This window comes from Chelonia mydas, chromosome 3 (genome assembly GCF_015237465.2).
Source record: "Chelonia mydas isolate rCheMyd1 chromosome 3, rCheMyd1.pri.v2, whole genome shotgun sequence".
Classification (NCBI taxonomy): domain Eukaryota; kingdom Metazoa; phylum Chordata; order Testudines; family Cheloniidae; genus Chelonia; species Chelonia mydas.
Window position 1 is genome coordinate 130,964,213 of NC_057851.1, and position 19,676 is coordinate 130,983,888.

General features: G+C 38.0%; 1 protein-coding gene across 4 annotated transcripts in view; it reads right to left on the bottom strand.

Moving 5' to 3' along the window:
• Positions 1-19,676, bottom strand: part of HEATR1 (HEAT repeat containing 1) — a 52,719-nt gene that overhangs the window by 19,004 nt on the left and 14,039 nt on the right. For all 4 annotated transcript variants that reach the window (XM_043544339.1, XM_027831135.3, XM_027831133.3 and 1 more), the window contains exons 11-28: positions 18,621-18,738; positions 16,974-17,081; positions 16,480-16,575; positions 15,342-15,430; positions 14,792-15,003; positions 13,982-14,103; positions 13,103-13,300; positions 12,551-12,734; positions 11,860-12,008; positions 9,926-10,118; positions 9,163-9,335; positions 7,822-7,989; positions 6,231-6,473; positions 5,445-5,576; positions 4,806-4,912; positions 1,600-1,743; positions 428-546; positions 148-269 (exon numbers count right to left, since the gene is read on the bottom strand). In XM_043544339.1, the coding sequence (XP_043400274.1) occupies positions 148-269; positions 428-546; positions 1,600-1,743; positions 4,806-4,912; positions 5,445-5,576; positions 6,231-6,473; positions 7,822-7,989; positions 9,163-9,335; positions 9,926-10,118; positions 11,860-12,008; positions 12,551-12,734; positions 13,103-13,300; positions 13,982-14,103; positions 14,792-15,003; positions 15,342-15,430; positions 16,480-16,575; positions 16,974-17,081; positions 18,621-18,738 (2,677 nt within the window). The remainder of the gene's footprint in view (positions 1-147; positions 270-427; positions 547-1,599; positions 1,744-4,805; positions 4,913-5,444; positions 5,577-6,230; positions 6,474-7,821; positions 7,990-9,162; positions 9,336-9,925; positions 10,119-11,859; positions 12,009-12,550; positions 12,735-13,102; positions 13,301-13,981; positions 14,104-14,791; positions 15,004-15,341; positions 15,431-16,479; positions 16,576-16,973; positions 17,082-18,620; positions 18,739-19,676) is intronic.

The following is a 19,676-nucleotide window of genomic DNA, read 5'->3' on the forward strand; positions in this document are numbered from 1 at the left end:
GACATCTAATTTTGTCCCGTTTCTTTCAGTAGTTTTCTCTCCTGAAGTCCTCTACATCTTCCCCTCTATCTTAGCTTTCTATCTTCCCCTCTCTTAAAACCAGAGACAAAAGAGAAGAGTTGTTAATAAACCTCACACACAACTTACAGGGAACATGCCAGCAGCAGTACCAAGCAGTAGCAGCGCGTGGTGATGTGTCTGAGGCATTTCTGATACCCTGACACACTGAACTACCAGCTCCACATTAAATTTCTCTTTATCAAGGATATCTGCAGAGGGGGAAAAAAATCTTGCTTAGTACTGTTTTTTAAAAAAAGATCACTAGTCTTAAGAACAGACAGACATATTATTGCAATCCTAAAAGGCAGCTAATGTACAAAAGCTAGGGAAAGTTTTCCTGCTCAGAACTGGAAGCTGTAATTTTTACCTGACTGGATCCTGCTGCCACCTGGGGACAGTTTCTGACAGATGTTTAGCAAACAGCTTAGGATTAGCTGCTTTGTATATTCCATATTTTCCTGTTCTGTTGTTGAAGTTTCCAGGCATCTAAATGATTCAGGAGGTAGTCAGGAGTAGGAAGTGGAAGGATGAAAAATAAATTTCAGATAAACTAGTGGACTAGTCACATCTTAAAAATTCAAACCAGAGATAATATTCAGACAAAGAGACTTCCATAAAAACATCACTAATCTTACATAGTATGCGGAGAAATTTCCTATTTTATCTCAGTGTTCTTTTTACAAAAGCTGCCAGAAGTTTCAAACTACGAACAATTTGTACTTTTTCTTCATTACAGGCCCCTCAGAAAATAATCACTGTGCACTGAAATGTCATTTGAACACTTAATGTCACTGAAAGGAAAAGCTCACTGAATCACCCACTTTCCTTTGAAATATCCATCTTCCCTTGACTGTAAAAGGTAAATTTGAAGGTTTGAAAACTAATCACCAAATCTGTTAAAAATTTAAGTTACAAAATAAAGGGAAATTTAGGGATTTAATTTTTACAGACTAGGTCCCAAGGAGGCAGACAGGCAATTCAGCAAGGCTCTACCTGCCAAGATGTTTGAATAACATCTGGCTTTGAGTGCTTCTTTGGGGGATTGGGAGAGGTATATGTAAAAACCAGTAAACATCCGGAAATGGGGCAAGAGAGGAATAGCTGTAATTTCATTAGGCTGCTTTAAAAAGGGCAATATTACTACTTTCTGTAAATCATCCTTCAGCAGCCCTGAATTAGGAACCACAAGGTCAGTCTGTCACCACAACCACCAGTGGAGATCTGCATGACCATTCAGAAAATCAGGGTTTAGGGAAACCGTAGCACTCCCAACCCCCTTAATACAGAAATAAAGCACACGTCTGACAAGCTGCGTGTGTTGTACCACTCTCAAAGACCCACCGTACAGTATACAATAATGACAGCAGCCCTGTGTCCTGCTCTCCTGACTAAAGGAGTTAAAACAAAGGGCGCACCGATACATTGCTGCCACAATGTTTAGGTATTAGCCCACACTCTAATGTTTTACATCCTCTATTAGTGAGGAGAGAACAGGTAATGACTGATGTTTCTTACTAATTTTTAATTAAGTGTCATTACCTGGCCAGCAGATTAAAAAGTACAGGTACTAGCACCTGAGGACGCTTGACCTTCTTCTTGTGCTGCAGTAATTCCAGGATGAGTGTAACTCTCTGCCAGTTCACACTGCTGATTTCCGGTACTGATTCCAGAACTTGGGGTTTTCTAAAAAGATTAGAACTCAAGAAAATTAAGATATATTCATTCAAAGAAAATGAACTGAGCACAGCTCACTGTTAGAAAAGAAAACCACCACCACTTGGGTAGAGATTGCAAAGGTTTTGCATGGCCTTTCAAACAAAAATAGAATCTCAGTATGTATCAAAAGAAAAAACAGACCCAATTGTAAAAAAAGAAAAAAAGTAAAATTACAGCATGCCTACTATACAGACACACACCCAAAACACAACTCCATATTCCAAGATGGGTTCCTGCGACTGAAATCATTTTTCTGTTATTAGTCAGTTGTCTCAATGCTGACCCGCTGGGCATCCAGCTAATGGACAATAGTCTCATTTTAACTTCTGGGTGGCTAGGCACTGACTGAACTTGGTCCACCTGACCAAGAAGGGGCATGGCATCTTCATGCACTGACTCCAACTAGTAAGGAAGGCTTTAAAACAGGTTCAAAGGGGGTAGGTGATAAAAGCCCACAGATAAGATATAAGAAGGTAACTTTAGCAGAGGATTAGATATTTGAGAGCCGGGGAAGGACATGGACAGTTACAGCAGGGTCATAGAAGTGAAAAGAGGAAAATCAGTGGGAGAATCTGCTCAACATTTTAGATGTCTATTCACAAATGCAAGGAGTATGGGGAATAAACAGGAAGAACTGGAAACATTTGTGCACAAGCTAAACTATGACTTAACTGGCATCATTAACTTAACATTGGGATAAGTCTCATGACTGGAATATTGGTACAGAGAGGTGTAGCCTGTTCAGGAAGGACAGGCAGGGTAAAAAGGGAGGTATTGCATAATACATCAAGAATATATACAATTGTTCTAAGGTCCAGAAGGAGGTGGGATGCAGACCAGTTGAAAGTCTCTGGGTAAAGATAAAAGAGGTTAAAAAAATAGGAGTGACACCATGGTAGATTTATAGACCACAAATCTGGAGAAGGCGGGGATGAGTCACTTCTAGAGTGTCCAAAACAGAAGATCTGGTAGTAATGGGGCACTTTACTCAGACATTTCTTGGAAAAGTAATATGGCAAAACACAAAATTTCTAATTAAGTTCTTGGAATGTACTGGGGACAACTTTTTGTTCCAGAAAGTGGAAGCAGTAGGGACATCCATTTTAGACTTGCTTCTGATGAACAGAGAAGAACTGGTAGCAAATCTGAAGATGGCAGCCAATTCAGGAGAAAGTCATCATGAAATTCCATGATTTCATGATTCCAAGGAAAGAAAAGAGAGAGAGCAATAAAATAAAAAGACAAGGGACTTCAAAACAGAAGACTTAAATAAATTCAGAACTGGCAGATAAGGTCCCTTGGGAAGAAAATCTAAGGGAAAAGGAAGTCTAAGGGAAAATCTAAGAGTTCAGGAGAGCTGACAGCTTCCTCAAGGAGACAATATTAAAAGACAACAACTGCCAACTACCCAATGCGAAGAAAGGATAGGAAGAATAGTAAGAGGCCAATATGGCTCCATCAACCATTCTTTAATGACCTGAAAATCAAAGAGGAATCCTACAAGAAGTGGAAACATGGACAAAAATGGAAAAGAAGAGGACAAAGAATAGCACAAGCAAGTAGGTACAAAATCAGAAAGGTTAAGGTGCAAAGTGAGTTACACCTAGCAGAGGACATCGAAGGCAATAAGAGGATCTTTAAAACATTACAAATAAGAGAGAAATGAAAAAAAGCGTAGATCCTCTACTTGGAAGGGAAGGAGAGCTAATAACAGCTGACTTCAAGAAAGCTGAGGTGTTCAGTGCCTGTTTTCCTTCAGTCTTCACTAAAGTTTAAGGGTAACCAGATACTCAACACAATTAATATTAACAAGGGGGAAGGAACATAAGCCAAAATAGGGAAAGAATATTTAGATAAATTAGATGTATTCAATTTGACAGGGCCAGATGAAATTCATCCCAGGGTACCTTAGGAACTACATGACGCAATTTCAGAACTATCATCTTTAAAAAATCTTGGGGGACAGATGAGGTCCCAGAAGACTGGAGAGATGCAAACACAGTACCTATCTTTAAAAAGGGGAACAAAGAGGACCCAGCGGAATTATAGACCTGTCGGCCCAATTTAGATACCTGGAAAGATACTGGAACAAATTATTAAAAGACTGAGGGGGGGCTTGATAACAGTCTTCAAACATGTTAAGGGCTGTTTTAAAGAGAATAGTGATCAACTGTTCTCCATGTACACTTAAGGCAGGACATGTAGTAATGGACAATCTGCAGTAAGGGAGATTTAGGTTAGCTATTAGGAAAAACATTCCAACTATAAGGGTAATTAAGCTCTAGAATAGGTTTTTATGGGAGGTTGTGGAATCCCCATCATTGGAGGTTTTTAACACCACTTTAGACAAACACTGGTCATTGATGGTCTATGTTTACGTGGTCATGCCACAGCACAGGAGGCTGGAATTGACTTCTTGAGGTCCCTTCCAGCATACATTTCTAAAAGTTTTCCTCTGACAAACACAATCTAAGAAGTAATTTAATGAGCAAGACGCTCTGTAAATCAAGTGGATGAAGTGGTTGCATACAGATGAAGAGACAGAAAGAGAAGGACTGACTAACTGAATGAAGATTCTCTCTCCGGAATTTACTTAGTGAGGGTATAAAAATAATATGACTGAAGCTTTTACTAAAAATAAAATAAAATAATAATTGCTTTTTAGTTGAATGGCAAGATTTTGTCAATATCCATTCAAAACTCACCCATGCATTTTCTTTACATATATGTTAACAGTAAAGACACACAAAAATAAGCTCAGGCCTGACGGTGCACAGCAAGTTCAATATATGATTTTAAGGTTGTTGGGTAGGGATAGCGGTCTTCTGTATCAAGCACTCTATCAGCTCTTTTAAATGATATGGGGAGGCTTTAAACTCTGAAGTCCTTGGGATTTTTTTTCTTCTTTACCGATGTAGTCAGAGAAGTTCCTATGCCTTCTATATATTTTACGACATTCTCTCAACAAGCGGTGTTTTCTAAATGTATACAGACAAAGGCTGTAGCCTCAACACCTCTATGCCCATTACCTCTGTTGCTGTATTTTCTGTCTCCTAGTTTGCTGAACGGTAGCCAGAGCTTTGGCTTTCTCAGGAGGTTCTAGCTCTACACTAATCTGCTCAGCATCAACTGAAATCTAGAGCAAAAAATAAAATAAATTAAGTACATATGAGCAATAAACATCTATCCACCCACCCAAGTATTTATCTGGCCTTGGTCATCATAATAGCTATGAATGCCTGTCCTAACTGCATTTCTTATGTCAATCAGAATGCAAGAAGAGTTTTCATCTATGTATTAAACAAACAAATTACTATTAAAGCAACAGTTACTCTCAATATATTTGGAGTAACACTTTTTGATTCTAGACAAATTACTTTTTCATACAGAAAATAAAAATGAAGCAGAGTGGACTGTTCCTCCTTCCTCTGAAGTTCATTATTACAACATAATGAATTCATACAGATGTGATACTTACCTTTTAGGAATACTATTTTAATGCATCTTTAATGCATATTAAATTACATTTTAATGTGGTTTATATGGCTGATGACGACTATCATGTTAAGAATTTCATAAGCAATAAATATAATTATTGATTGCAATTTAACCTGAAATATCTTAACAATTCTGACTAGATTCCCAAGTCCTAACAGTCTGCAACTTACCCCTTTGAAAACACTGCTAATTGCCTGGGCACAAAGTGGGTTTTTGCAATTTAACAATAAATCAAACAGAACTCTCAATAGCTTCTGTTGCACCTTCCCATCTGGCACTGCAGCAAAGAATGGTTTAGTGATCTGCAAGGTTAAAAAAATATATATATATTTAACGAAGCCAAAAACAGATATACTTTTTAATGGCAAAATGTGAAACGTGGCAAAATATAATTATTTTTATATCTGTATATATAATGATTTACATATACACACACAGACACGCCAGTCACATTTATGTACACATTGTCCCACTTTTGCGACTGTAATACAATATTTGAAACAAACAGTTGATTTCTATTCCAAGCAAAGTTATTTCTCACTTATCTTATTACTACTTCTTGACATTATATCTTTTCTTTTTGTCTCTTGAAAAACAAAAATTTGAGGTAAAGCTCCTGCAGTAGCTGGTGAAAAGTAAAGAAAATGGAGCAGCAGCAGCAGCCGCCGCCACAAGCAACCCTGGATACTTATCTTATTAAAAACAAAAAAAATAAAAGGGAAAAAACACTTTTACCTTTCAACATTTTAAAGACAAAGAGCTTTGAGGTATCTCTTTTGAAAACACTTCAAAAGAGCTACCTGGATCTGGGAAGCTGGTACGGAAAATAGTTTCATTCAGAATTTAGGGCCTTCTAACTTTGAAAGAGTCTGTTTAAATTCACTCATCAACACTCACATCTGCTATCTGAATTTAAAAAAAAATATATATGAAAAACTTTGTTCAGAAATACCTACCTGCCCAAGTGCTGTGATCTGGAAAGTTGGAATTCCTTTGTAAAGCTCCTTTGCAATGTGCAGACTTCTGATGAACAAATCCAGACTCTGCTGATCCTTACATAAGAGGGCAGCTGAATGTTCACTGTATTTCCCAAGGATGAGATACAGAAGAACAACTTCATCTTTCAACACTGTCTCGGGTTCCTTTAGCACTTTCTCCAGTAATCTATCTATTGCAGGCAACAGGTGAGACAGTATCATCTACAAGTGAAGAACATTTATAAGAGGGTGTTTTTTTAAATCACCTGTTGCTTTAACAAACTTTCAGAAGAGCAGTTTCATTTTTAGTGCAGTATCAATCACTGACATCACACTGTGCGTTACTTTTTATTATACTTACATGTCAGGGCATGTCCTTACCTCTAGGATGCACCTTCCAATGTGAACGTGGCATTGCAGGGGACTTTGCCCATTAATACCCCTTCAGTAACGGGGGGGGGGGGGGGGGGGAGAAGGGTGGTAAAGACAGCTGGGGGATGGGGCTGTTAAGAGGGTTATAGATTGCTGTGATAAGCCATATAACCAGTATCTCTATTCAGTCCATGATTTTGAGTGTCTAGCAAAGTTATGAATTAGTTATGCTAGATGCTAAAAATCTTGGACTAAATAGAAAGACTGGATTTATACAGTGTTGTTGTAGCTGTGTTGATCCAAGGATATTAAAAAGAGACAAGGTGGGTGAGGTAATATCTTTTATTGGTCCAACTTCTGTTGGTGAAAGAGAGAAGCTTTTGAGCTTACACAGAGCTCTTCTTCTTCCAGACCTGAAGAGCTCTGTGTATACTCAAAGTAAAAGATTTAGCTCACCCACCTTGTCTCTCTAATACCCTGGAAGTGCCATGGATACAACACCACTGCATAAAATCTATGCTCGGTTTTTCAGAATATTTATGATTACTACAGCTCTTACAAACCTTAAGTTTCTGGCAACAATGGCAATCATCCAGTATGCCATTCACAATCCTTTTAAATAGGATAGCCTGTTATAATATATGAAAACTCACACGATATCTATCGCCATCCATGGTTTTAACGCAGTGAACTAATGCATTCGGAAGCAGTACAAAGCAAGGAATTCTGAATACACTGCTTAAAAGGGAGTTAAATAGACACTAAGTAAATTTAATTTTAAAATACTGAACATGCACAGAGCATTTGTTATTGCACTTCTCAGTGAAATCTTTCTAGAAAAATGTTCTTGAGACCTTGTTCCAGAGTCAGGAGGACTTTAAATTTGCCTAAGGACTCTGGTGCAGTGATCCTACAATAGAAAAAGTTCATGGCTGGAGCACGGAAATGTTTGTGATAATCTTTGAGTTATATTTTGCAGATGTGTAACATTTGCATAGCATCATAAAGTATTATCCAAATGTCTCCCAAAAATACTAGAACATAAAATCAGCACTAACTCAAAGTTACCGTTGCTAAATAAAGCTGCATCTTTTGAGTTCTCTACATTTCAAGACACTTCCATCATTTAAACAAAAAGCCCAACAAATCTTACATCCTATCCATAAAATAAATTTAAAACCAGAAAGCCCACACGCACCTCACCATTGACCTGCTGAAGAATCTTCATCAAACTTCTTGCGACATATGATGGACAACCAGGGTCTTGTACACAATCAAGTATGTGTTCCAAAGCTTCTAACAGCTTCTTCTGCTGAGATTTCTGTTTACTTTGTGTCTGCAGTTCCTCAAACAAGCTTCCCAAACTCTAGTTGATTAAAAAAAAAAAAAAAAGTGAAAAAAGTCCTTCCAACAGAAGTTAAGGGCCCCAGAAAGCTGAAACATTTGAAAGTGAATGCAATGTGAGGCAGATGTGAGTAAATTTAATATATTATTCATTTTTAAGTCCTTCTTAAGTTTATTTCTGACTGAAGGAGAAAAATCAAACTCTCTCTTACATGACAGATGTATGAACACTCCACATTCAAATAATTTGTGTACTGTACAAATACAAGCTTTTATGAATCTATTGCTCTATACAAAATCTGGCTGGTTCACAGGACATTAGCAAAACAGCCCATTCACTGCTTGAAAGAATAATGTAGACTCAATGTGTGTTTTAAAATTGTTGGGATTGCCTTTGTCTGCAATCCTTCTCATCCATGGGGCTAACTGTGGGAAGAGGCTTCAATGTCTACTTTTCCCTTTACAAGCTTCTCTCTAGGGGAAAACAGACAAGTTCCTGGGCCTTATTCCTCCAAGCAAGAGCAACCTTTGGAGAAGTGGGCTGGTGGCTTGTGGCCTCTTTTTCCACCCCAATGGCCCAGCAGAAATTGCCTTGGATTCCAGAGGAAAAATGACACAGGGCGAGAACCACCAATTTTTTCAATAAATGCTAGCTTTCTCACCAATAGCCTTGCCGCCCTGCCTTCCACATCTAGTTTTATTAATAATTATTGTCCAAGAAAATGTGGCTATTTATTCAACAGAGGATCTCTTAAAAAAAAAAAATCTTAAAAGTTAGTATGTTTTGAAATACAAATTATCTGCAAATTATATAATTCTGTTATAGACACCCAAGCTGATTTTCAAGTCGCATTTAATTTTTCACTATATGAACAGTGGTTTAAACAAATTTATTCAGTCCTCAAGTATTTAAGTGAGCTCCACTGCAATTTCTTTTGCATTCTGGTTTTCCTGGCAAATATTTTGATACTTCCTTCCCCAAACCCAGACTTTCCACTTTCTCAATGCCATTATGGCTCTTCCCTTCACACTCAAGAAAGCAGAATGAGTGGTCTCCTAAACCAATTAGGGGTGGGAGAGAATAGACAAGCACCTTGTCTGTAACATGATCTCTACTAGCCAATACAGAAGATGGAATTCCAAGTAGGTCCCTGAAAATTTATTTCATTCACATGCACTTCAACAAAAATCTTACCTGGGTCACATAGATGGGATCAGTTAAGATCTCCTCTGCTTTTTGTACCAGATTATGAAGAATGGGATGAAATGGAGACTCCTTTATTCCAGTCAGGGAACGAAGACAATTAAGAGCAGCCCTTCGCACTTCACTCACGGGACTCCCCAAGTTAATCAGCAGAGATATTACCACTAAAAATGAAAATGGAAAAAATTTGTTAAAAGTGAGCAGTTAGAATTCTTACATTATTATCTACAGCAATACCAACAGATTCCTTTGTATTTGAAGGGTCTGCTCTTTTCCTTAAAAATCTTGAGGAATATACAGTAACTATTTTTAATATGAGCCATGTGGAAATCTGGCCATAAATTTCATCACCAAAATGCTTATATTATTGTTTAAAAATGAAGGACTTAAGTTTTACTACTAAAGCCTACGTAGCATCCTTTTCTTCTTTAAAATTTGTGTTACGCTCTACATAAAAACATGGTGTGATTTCTCAGACACAAATTTCAAAAACAGGTGGTGATCTGACAATTGCACGCACAAGTATTATATATCAAAACAACACTACAGCTCTGTTATGGTTCTGATTTGTCAAAGACAAAACATTAGGAAATTCAAATGTATGGTTTCAACAAGAAATGTAGCACTCATAATGCAGACAGGAACAACACTACAAGAAAATGAACGTTTAACACTTGTTCTAGAGCACAGATATCACTTTTTATTTACATGTGACTAAGCCTTAGTGAGACAGAAGTATATGGTTTCCCTGTACCTGGGGAAGAGGCTGATACCAGCTGTTTTTTCTTTTGGGCAGCCTGTGATGTAAGTATTGCACACCCTATATACAAAGCTCGAGTCTGTAGCATCGCATTCACTGTGTAGTTTAGCTGATTTGAGAGGTTATAGTTATAGGTCCATAAAACTGAAAGGAATTTGAACAGATCCTCTGAATCTTCTAAATGTACCTTTAAAACAAAAAGTTAAATATATTTGTTACCTCTTTGTCCTGTGTACCTTTACATTCTTTTATGCAAAGTACATTTTCTCTTATATTTTCTATTATAGCTTGAAAAGGTATTTACAGAAACACCCATTTCATTTAGATTGAGACTAAAAGTGTTGGGCATAATATAAAGCTAACATTAAGAACTTTTATTCCTTGTTTGAGGACTCTGTCCTTTTTTGGGCAGCTGTTAATCCCTTGCTGCATGCAGCATTCTTTATGCCATCCTGAGAGCTTTCTATAATTTTACTTCAACTGAAGTCTTTTTTTTTTTTTTTAAACTTTTTCTTTCAGAGACTATTGAAATCAATGTCATTTGACACAAGGATTTCTGAAGCTCTTGTACTTTTAATACAAACTGGAACCTTATCTTTTCAGTTTGATTTGTGGTTGCCATCTAATGATCTGTTCTAACTTATAATTATTATTAAATACGAGTATTGTGGTGCCCAAGGCCCCAGTTTGGTTTGAGGCCCCACTGCGCTAAGTGGTGTACAAACACAGCCCCTACCCCAAACAGCTTTTCTGAGAGTAAAGTACTGAAAGACAATTTGGCACCATCCTCAGGGGCGCAACCAGAATTCTTCTAAGGAGGGAGACTAGGTTATGCGCTAAGTAGCAGAGGTCACTACAAAAGATGTATGTGGAGGTAGGTGGCCCTGGGAAAGCTGAGTCCCAGTGGAAAAGGGGAGCTGGGCAGGGGGAAGCCCTGGTAGGGAGCAGAGGGGAGCTGGGCAGACAATAGGGGCAGTGACGAAATGGGGGAGGACAGGGGATCAGGCAGTGACCCCACGCAAAGCCTGTCCGATCCCCACCTCTCCACTACCTGTGCCTGGCTCCTGCTCCTTATGGGGGGCTCCACTGTTTGGGCAGCCCCATACCTAGTTCCACCCAGTCCTGTCTATAAAGTCCTGGACTCCTTCTCATTCCATGCAGACTGGCCACTGAGCACACCCTGGCTGGGCCTGGCACCTGCTGGCTCACAGGACGCTCTGCAGCCAGGGATGGATAGGGGCTGCCTGGCCCAGGAGATTGGCTCCCTGCAGCCAGGCTCCGGCACCCCACTCATACCCTGCAGCCAGGCCCCCAGGTCATTTCCCCCCCCCGGAACATACTACATGCATTCTTACCATGTTATATGGTAAACCAAACAGCTAACTAGATTTCATGGGTTATGTTATCAAGATATACAACTGGACATAGTTAAGCACAACTACTTTTCTCTATTTGAAGCAGGTCTGCCTTGCAGTGTTAAACATTTCTCCATTCAGGCAATCATAATCGCTATAAAAACTGTCCATATAATGAAATCTTCTGTAAAAAGACCTAGAGACCAAATTTTAAACCATTATAGGATGTTTATTAAATGCTTTCTGCTGTATATCAATGAAGACTAGTGCACAAAAAGCTATGTTAAAATACCTGAATTGCACTATACAGTATTTACTCTTAGATTATATTTAGAAATAGTAATGGACTTCCGGCAACCCACAACCAAACCTTTTACAGAAATACATTGCTTAGTGCTTAAACTGTCTTCCATTCTCACTCAGATGTTACCATGAAGCAAATAAATATTTAAGCAGGATCCCTTGGAATTGTTCTCAGCTTTCTTTAAATTTTATGTAGCGATTCAAAACAAGTTAATGAAGAAATAATTCAGAATATTCACTAAGAACAAAAACACACACACACAAAAATACCTTGAACAAAAGACTCAGCAGTGCTCTGAACTGAAGAGCATCAGCTCCCTCACTGGCTCCACTGACAATGACGTCAAACAGCCCCAACAACAGGTGTAAATACTCTCTGCTCTTTTCATTCAAACTTTCAGGATTCCACCAGATTTCATCTATGGCCATGAGCAGGGCAGAGAAAAACAAAAACCCCATTATTAGTTGTATAAAGTACCTTCAGGATATGTCCACCCTGTGAAAAAGGATGTAAGGCATGGCCATGACCAGCCCACGTCAGCTGACTCAGGCTTCCGGGGCAGTAAAATTGTAGTGTTAACCTTTGGGCTTAGGCTGGAGCCCGGGCTCCCAGAGCCTCCCCCTTTGCAGGGCCTCAAAGCCTGGGCTCCAGCTGAAAGCCAATCGTCTACACTGCAATTTTATAGCTCTGCAACCCAAGCTTGAGTCAGCAGCATAGCCATACCCCTGAAACAACTCCCCCAACAACTTTGCAGCTCAAGAATCTAAGAAATAGGGCCGTTTTCAAGTCTAGAGAAAGGAAATTTCTAGAAATCTGTTTAGTGTAACAAAATAGTATAAGAAAGCAAAGTCTGTGTTTTGCAGAACAACTTTTAATGGGGAAAAAATCCCATGGACATAATTTTTTCTTCCTTACTTCACATGGTCTGTGAAGGTACGCGGTTTGAGTTCTGAAGCTTACCTTTCATAAAGGATATGGGAGGCTTCAGGCCACTAACAAAGCTTTTCAAGAGAAGCATGAGCATGGCTGAATCTTCTACATCAACAGCCTGACCACAGTTGAGCTTTTCTATGTATTTATTCAACAACTCGACTGACACCAAGCCCCCAGGTACTGACTCAATAGGCCATTTTGCAGGAATCACCTGAGAATGAAAACATAACTTGAATGTACACCCACACAACCAGTCGACTTTGCCTGCACCTCTTGCGGTGCTGGAGTACAGGAGTCGACGGCAGAGTGCTCGGGGGTCCATTTATCGCATCTAGACTAGACGCAATAGATCGATCCCCGCTGGACCGATCGCAGCCCGCCAATCCAGGGGGTAGTGAAGACTTACCCTTAGAAGTCTTAATACCAGCCTTAAGAAAATGCTGACAAGTGTATTTTTTTAAAGGAAGAGAGACAAGATTTTCTGTCCATCCCCAACGCTGCTGATCTTGCTACTCCACTTATGAAAGAGACCTTACCCTCAACAAAAGAGTATCATCTATAAAATTACTTAATTCTTACCTCTGCAGAATGACTGCCTTCGAGTTGTCTTATTTTTCCCTCCAGAAGACTGAAGATTCTGAGAGCCAATGACCAATAACTTTCTTCCATTTGTGAATTACAGCAGCACTGGACAAGCACAAAGCTGATTACGTGAGCAGTTACTTTCTGCCTCACGCTGTCAGATTCATTTTCAGCTACACGTATCAGACCTTCCACCTATTTAAAAAAATAAAACAAACCCCAAAAGCCACAACTGCATAAGAGACGTCACAATATGCTCTTTTTATGTCCTTGCTCCAGCAATTTCACAGGCAGCCGAAGTTCTAAGCTTTCCCACACTTCCTTATCAACTACCTTAATTATGACCTGATATTAACACCTCTATTGGTGCGAGGATAGAGTTCAGTCTCTATGGCCAATTCAGTCATTGGTCTCTCCTCCAACAAGGGTACCAATCAATACAGAAAATACCATTGCAATAGGCAATGTGAACATTTGCCCATGGACATCTGTCTGTCCAAACTGGACAGAGACCTCCAAACTCATTACATATTTGTTCTCTGATTAGCAAATCGTTTGGGGGAAAAATAATGCCCAGAAAATAGTTTTGCTATGGTTACACTAATAAGGCACCTAAATGTAGTATTCTGTGTGTCGTATACAAGGTTTTCCTTTTCATGAGAGAGAGTTAGTGGGCATTAAATTTATTCTGATCATTACATTTGGTACTATGTCATAAATATATTGTATCAGCAGTTGGATAATGCTGTAAAATGTAACAAACAGCATATTTCACGGTCCCACGAATCTCATTCTGTCTGCTATAGTGATCATCTATAAGTACGTACAGAAGTTTGGATTACCATTAAAAAGAATGTATTTTAATTGTGCACATACCATCTGTAACATTAAGGAAGGATCCCCTGAAGTTATGTTATCAGAAAACAGCAGGATCATCTTCTGGTTGGCCACACCAACCAAATCTGCAGACTTGATGGATTTTATCACTTTTTCAAAAGCTATTTCCATAAAACAGAAAAGGTGGATACATGAATCACAAGTGAAAATACTGATAGCTTGACAATATTTAGAAATATTTAAACACTTTAAGCAATTAATTTTCTTATCACCAACATCCTTGCTTTTCTTTACTAAGCTCTCAAACTATTGATGCTTTCCATGTGCATTGTCTCTTGACCTCCCTTGCTTAATCCCACTCCTCTGTTTGCATCAGAAGAGTTTATTCTAAGAACATGTTATTCTTTCAAAAATAAAAAAGATCCCACTACTCAACATGTCAGCCAGCCCCGTTTCACTGTTTCCCCTATTGTTGAAAGTTCCTTTTAAACCTGAGTTGAACTAGAATTTTGCCTCATTAAAGTCCATTAAAGACTTGGCCTCAACATGGCAAATCAAAGTCTCAAAAAAAGTCTCCTCAAATCAGTTACAATTATAAATGTTAAACGAAACAAAAGAAAAAATCCCACTTCATATCAAAGTATTTCTTTAAATTTGAGTAATAAATGAATAAATAAATCACAAGAGTTTGATGTATGAATACATAACCCACTTTCCAAAGCTTTTAGTCACACATTAGGGGTGATAACTTTTTAGTGGTGGCCCAGCTCTCTACCACCTATATGAGTATCAAGTTCTAATGTCCAATACTTTTTCTTTACTCAAACCAATTGTTTTTAAATAGCTTACCTTCTGGCCAGCCCTTCAACAAAGGATGTAGGGAGCAGAGGCCAGATTCTGATAGACAAACTGCCATTTTCCATTCTGCAGATTTTGAATTATTATTAGTGATTACCATAAATGGTAGCAACTGCATTACTATTTGATTTAATAGCTCTTCCTTCTCATTCAGAAACTCTTCTTTGAATAAAATGTTTATTGCTCCCTCAAGAACCTTATACCTAGAACGGAGGAAAAAAGAAAAAAAACGCTGAAGGAGCACCACTTGATTACATCACCAATAAGATTTCTCCAAATTGTTTCTATTTCCTATTGATTCAAATTAGAGTTTGAATAACAAGCCAGAGAGTAAATGAAATTCACAAAAAATATCAAGTAATTTCAAATCTCTCTCAATATAAAATTACCACTATAAAATTACCACAACTAAAGGAATCCAAAGTTAAGATATGACACACACCACCCACAACAACAACCTTACAACCCAAGCTCCATCCATTAATATTAAAAGCTGGGGGGGGGAGAGAAAGGGGAAGACAAAAGAAACACAGGCACCTACCACTTCCCGTCCTTTGAAAGATCAACTCTTTGAAATAGAGTCAACAGACTTGAAACAGTTATTTCTGGACTGATCTGTCCCTTGTAAACCTAAAACAAATCAACGGATGCAAAAATTAAATGACCAATATACAAGATATAAGATAATCTATGAAACTGTGACAGCAAGTGCATCACTGATCATATTAAGTAGAGAAATTAAACACTGATAAGTGAACTTATGTTGATCAGCTAGTATGTTTATTATAAGGAAAAAGAAAATTAAAGTAACTTGTAGCAAGCTCTGGTTTGCTAGATCCATGAAGAATATGGTCTGAATGCACAGCTGGATGGAAAATGCATTGATTTTGAAACAACCAGAATGTTTCATAATGAAGTAAGTTTTTCCTCTATGTAGTATTTGTTAAATGCAAATAAAAAACCCCCAACACATGCTAACAAAAAGTTTTATTTCTGATCATTCATGTGTTCTGTTCATCTCTCTTTGTGGTCACTGGTATACCATTTCTTAAAATCAACCACTCTACAAGTGTCACAAGGAAAAATCCTACCAGAAATACTAATAGATGTAATAATTAAAAATAGTTTATGTAATGATCTCTTCTCCCACAACACACAGTATTGCCTGATGTAGAAATATTAAGCAGGACTTTAGAAAGTATGTCTCTAATCAACTGTGTTTAAAAAAAAAAAAAAAAAAAAAAAAAAAAAAAGAATGCATGCATGCTTATCCCTACCAAGACCAAAAAACTTTGACACAGATGTCTTTTCCTAGCACCTAGAGCTTTTCTGGGAGGGGGCTGAAGGCGCCTCTTATTTATTTGTATAAAATGGACAGAGTAGTTTATAGGATGAGCAGAACTCTGGATTAAAATATGTTCTAGTGACCAGATCAACACAGTACCCTGGGTTTAGTAGTCTCCAAGAAGAGAAAAAAAAATGTAAAATAAGGAATAGTCTGCTAGATTTTTGCTTCTTTGTCCTATTAAAAGGATAGAGCTACACACAAATTCTCGTCAATGCCAGAGGGGTCAGTGGAAGGGAAGGCACAATTAATATAAAGCATTAATTCCAGACCGCTTCTGAATATAGAGAAATAGCTAAAATCTCACTTGACCTATCAAGAAATACTGACTTACCTCCAAGGCACTGAGAGCAGTCATAACAACCTCCACGTTGTCATCCATAAGTCGTGCAAAAATGGCTTCTTCTATGAAGGACTTGTCAAAGCCCTCCTGAACAAAGAGGGAAAAGCAGTTAAGGACCATTAGTTTCCAAAGCCTTCTTGGCAGTATAACTTTCATGACATATGAACTCAAGTACAGCAGAATAAAAACCTCAGTTAGGGAGATGCTAACTGCTAATACCAGTGGAAGAAAGAAACAGAAGTATCAAACTCCATTGTGGGACCACAAGCAGCTTCATAAACTGGAATTAAACCCAGACTCTGGATGACAGGATCCAAGTTTAAAGAAACAACAACTGAACTGATTGAAAACAACATTAAGGATAATGTATTTGTCATATTTTAGTGTGATGTTTGTCTTGTCTTCAGTTAAAGTTTCTATAAAAAGACGCTCTGAAGATAACAGACATCATTTAAGTTCTTTAAATGAGAGACAGAGGTACCAACCTTTGATGCTTCAATGATCTCCTTCAAATGCTGAACAGCCAAGACTCTGACGCCTGGCTGTGGATGATTCAGGCTAAGCACCAGAGAGGTATCCGAGTCTTCCAGAAACTGAAATGTACATTGCACAGTTGCTCAATGTATGTTGAAAATTAATCAATTAAACTTTGCGATTAATACATATCCTAAGAAAAAAATCCCCAGTAACTATCGATCCAGAATAGAAATGGTAGAATTCTGATTGTAAAATGTCAATTTCAGAATAGTATAATACGATTGCCCTGTACATGGACTTACTGTATTTTTAAAATTATACCGAGGGCATGTCTACATGAGAAAGTTAATTAGGATTAAGGTAGGGTGTGAATTTAAATTGAAATACCTGTTGAATAACTGCACATGTAAAGTATCAGGGGATAGCCGTGTTAGTCTGCATCCACAAAAACAATAAAGAGTCCGGTGGCACCTTAAAGACTAACAGATTTATTTGGGCATAAGCTTTTATGGGTAAAAAAAACCCACTTCTTCAGATGCACCTGAAGAAGTGATTTTTTTTTACCCATGAAAGCTTACGCCCAAATAAATCTGTTAGTCTTTAAGGTGCCACCGGACTCCTTGTTGTCCATGTGTAAACAAGCCCTAAATTCTCACTCTGCCAAAGTAAGGAAGCGCCCACACTGCATTTATCTAAGGGTTCTGAGAAAACTCAAATGACTGAACACCAGACTGCCAGAACCCAGATAGAGACAGCTAAGAAGGTAACTCGAATAGACCAGGTGCCCGCAGCTTATCTCAGCAACCCTGAAGTTGCTTGAACACAGAGTCCTGTGTCCTAATTTTACATACCATGATTTCATCAGTTGGCCACCCATTTATAGAATCTGCGCTATTTATGCAGCTATGTTTTTCTTGAATTGGCCTAAAGTGTCTGAAACACTGCTTTTAATGGCCCATAATCTTTACCAGTTTGCATGTTTGATTTGGAGGTAGCCAGCTTTGAATATGAAAAAATTTAGCTATAAATGAATGTAAAAAAAACAAAAACAAAACCACATATTAATGTTTTCTTGACAAAAAAAAGTATGGAGTACAAATGATTTTGCTGTGCACTGGTATGTGATATGCCCAGGCTTTGTTTCTCTTTGGAGACAGCATGCTAAGAAGCTTGGAGTCACTAAATTCCTCTAGTCACTGAATATCATCAGCCTTTGAAATGAGTAAAAAGCAATACGGTAACATTATGAAAAATGTCTTCACAACCTTCCTTGATTAGAATAATGGTCGTCACTCCGCTGCCACCTTTTCTAATTTTGACAGTTCTGTCCAGCTTGCAAGACACTGACAATGTCCCAAAGTAACACTGGGGCACATGTGACCTTGTCACAACACAGCAGAACATCATGACCAAAGCAGCACAATATAAGCTAATACCCATTTATTCAAGTTGCTTTTTACATTCGATAATTGTAGACATTATCACAGTTTTGATCAAGCACAATGGCACTTAAATCAGTCACAATGCAAGGAAAAAAAAAAAAAAAAAAAGAGAGAGAGAGACAAGAAAGGACAAATACACTCCAGTATAATACTACTGACTTCAAGGCAGCATACCAGAGTTGATTTAGGTCCAGAAATTCGGTCTTTACCTACCTGATATTTACTGCCACTCACTGAGAGAGAGATAAATTGGTGGAAAAGATCTTGCTCATTCTGATTTATAACATCTTTCAGATACTCTTCCAGTACCAAGTCTAAGGCTTTAGGATATCTGCCAACAACCAAGAGAAACAGGTTCTGCACAGAGAATTACTATAGAAGTTATGCACCAATTACAACAGAAATACATGCAGAGGATACAGAATGTTGGAACACTTGTTTGAATCACAGAATCATAGGACTGATTCTATGGACCTCGAGAGGTCATCTATTCCAGTCCCCTGCACTCAAGGCACGACTAAGTATTATCTAGACCATCCGTTTGCTTAACCTGCTTTTTAAAATCTCCAATGACGGAGATTCCACAACCTACCATGGCACTTCACTCCAGTGCTTAACTACCCTGACAGTTAGGAAACTTTTCCTAATGGCCAAACTAAACCGCACTTGCTGAAATTTATAAGACAACCGCATCTTGTTCTACCCTCAGAGGTTCTGAACAATTTTTATCCCTCCTCCTTGTAGCAACCTTTTATGTACTTGAAAACTGTTATGTCGCTTCTCAGTCTTCTCCAGGGTGGATATCAATAATTTCAAAAATAAAAATAATAAAATAAAAAATAAATAAATAAAATCTGATTTTTGGGATAAAATGCTTTTTGAAGAAAAAGCCTGTATAAAGATAGTTTTAATTAAGATATCTTTGAGCTATAATGTATCTCATCATGGAACAGGGATTATAAATTCTAATTCTATAGTATGAGACAATATATTCGTTTAATGTTTAAAAGAAGTTTTGTAAATGAGTTCCAAAAGTTCATGGATTAAGGGACCCAATCTTATGGGGTTACAGGGGCTTCTGTATAGATTATTTAGGTTAAGCTTTCTATCTACCCAATGGGACTCAGTACTCAGTCTAGAAGATACCACCAGACATGCTTAGTTTTGCAGTTCTCAAACTGTGGATTTGTGTCTCCAGAGATAACATACTTATTAACAGCAAAAACGTTTGTAAATAAATAATACATAGAGACGAGAAACAACAGACCT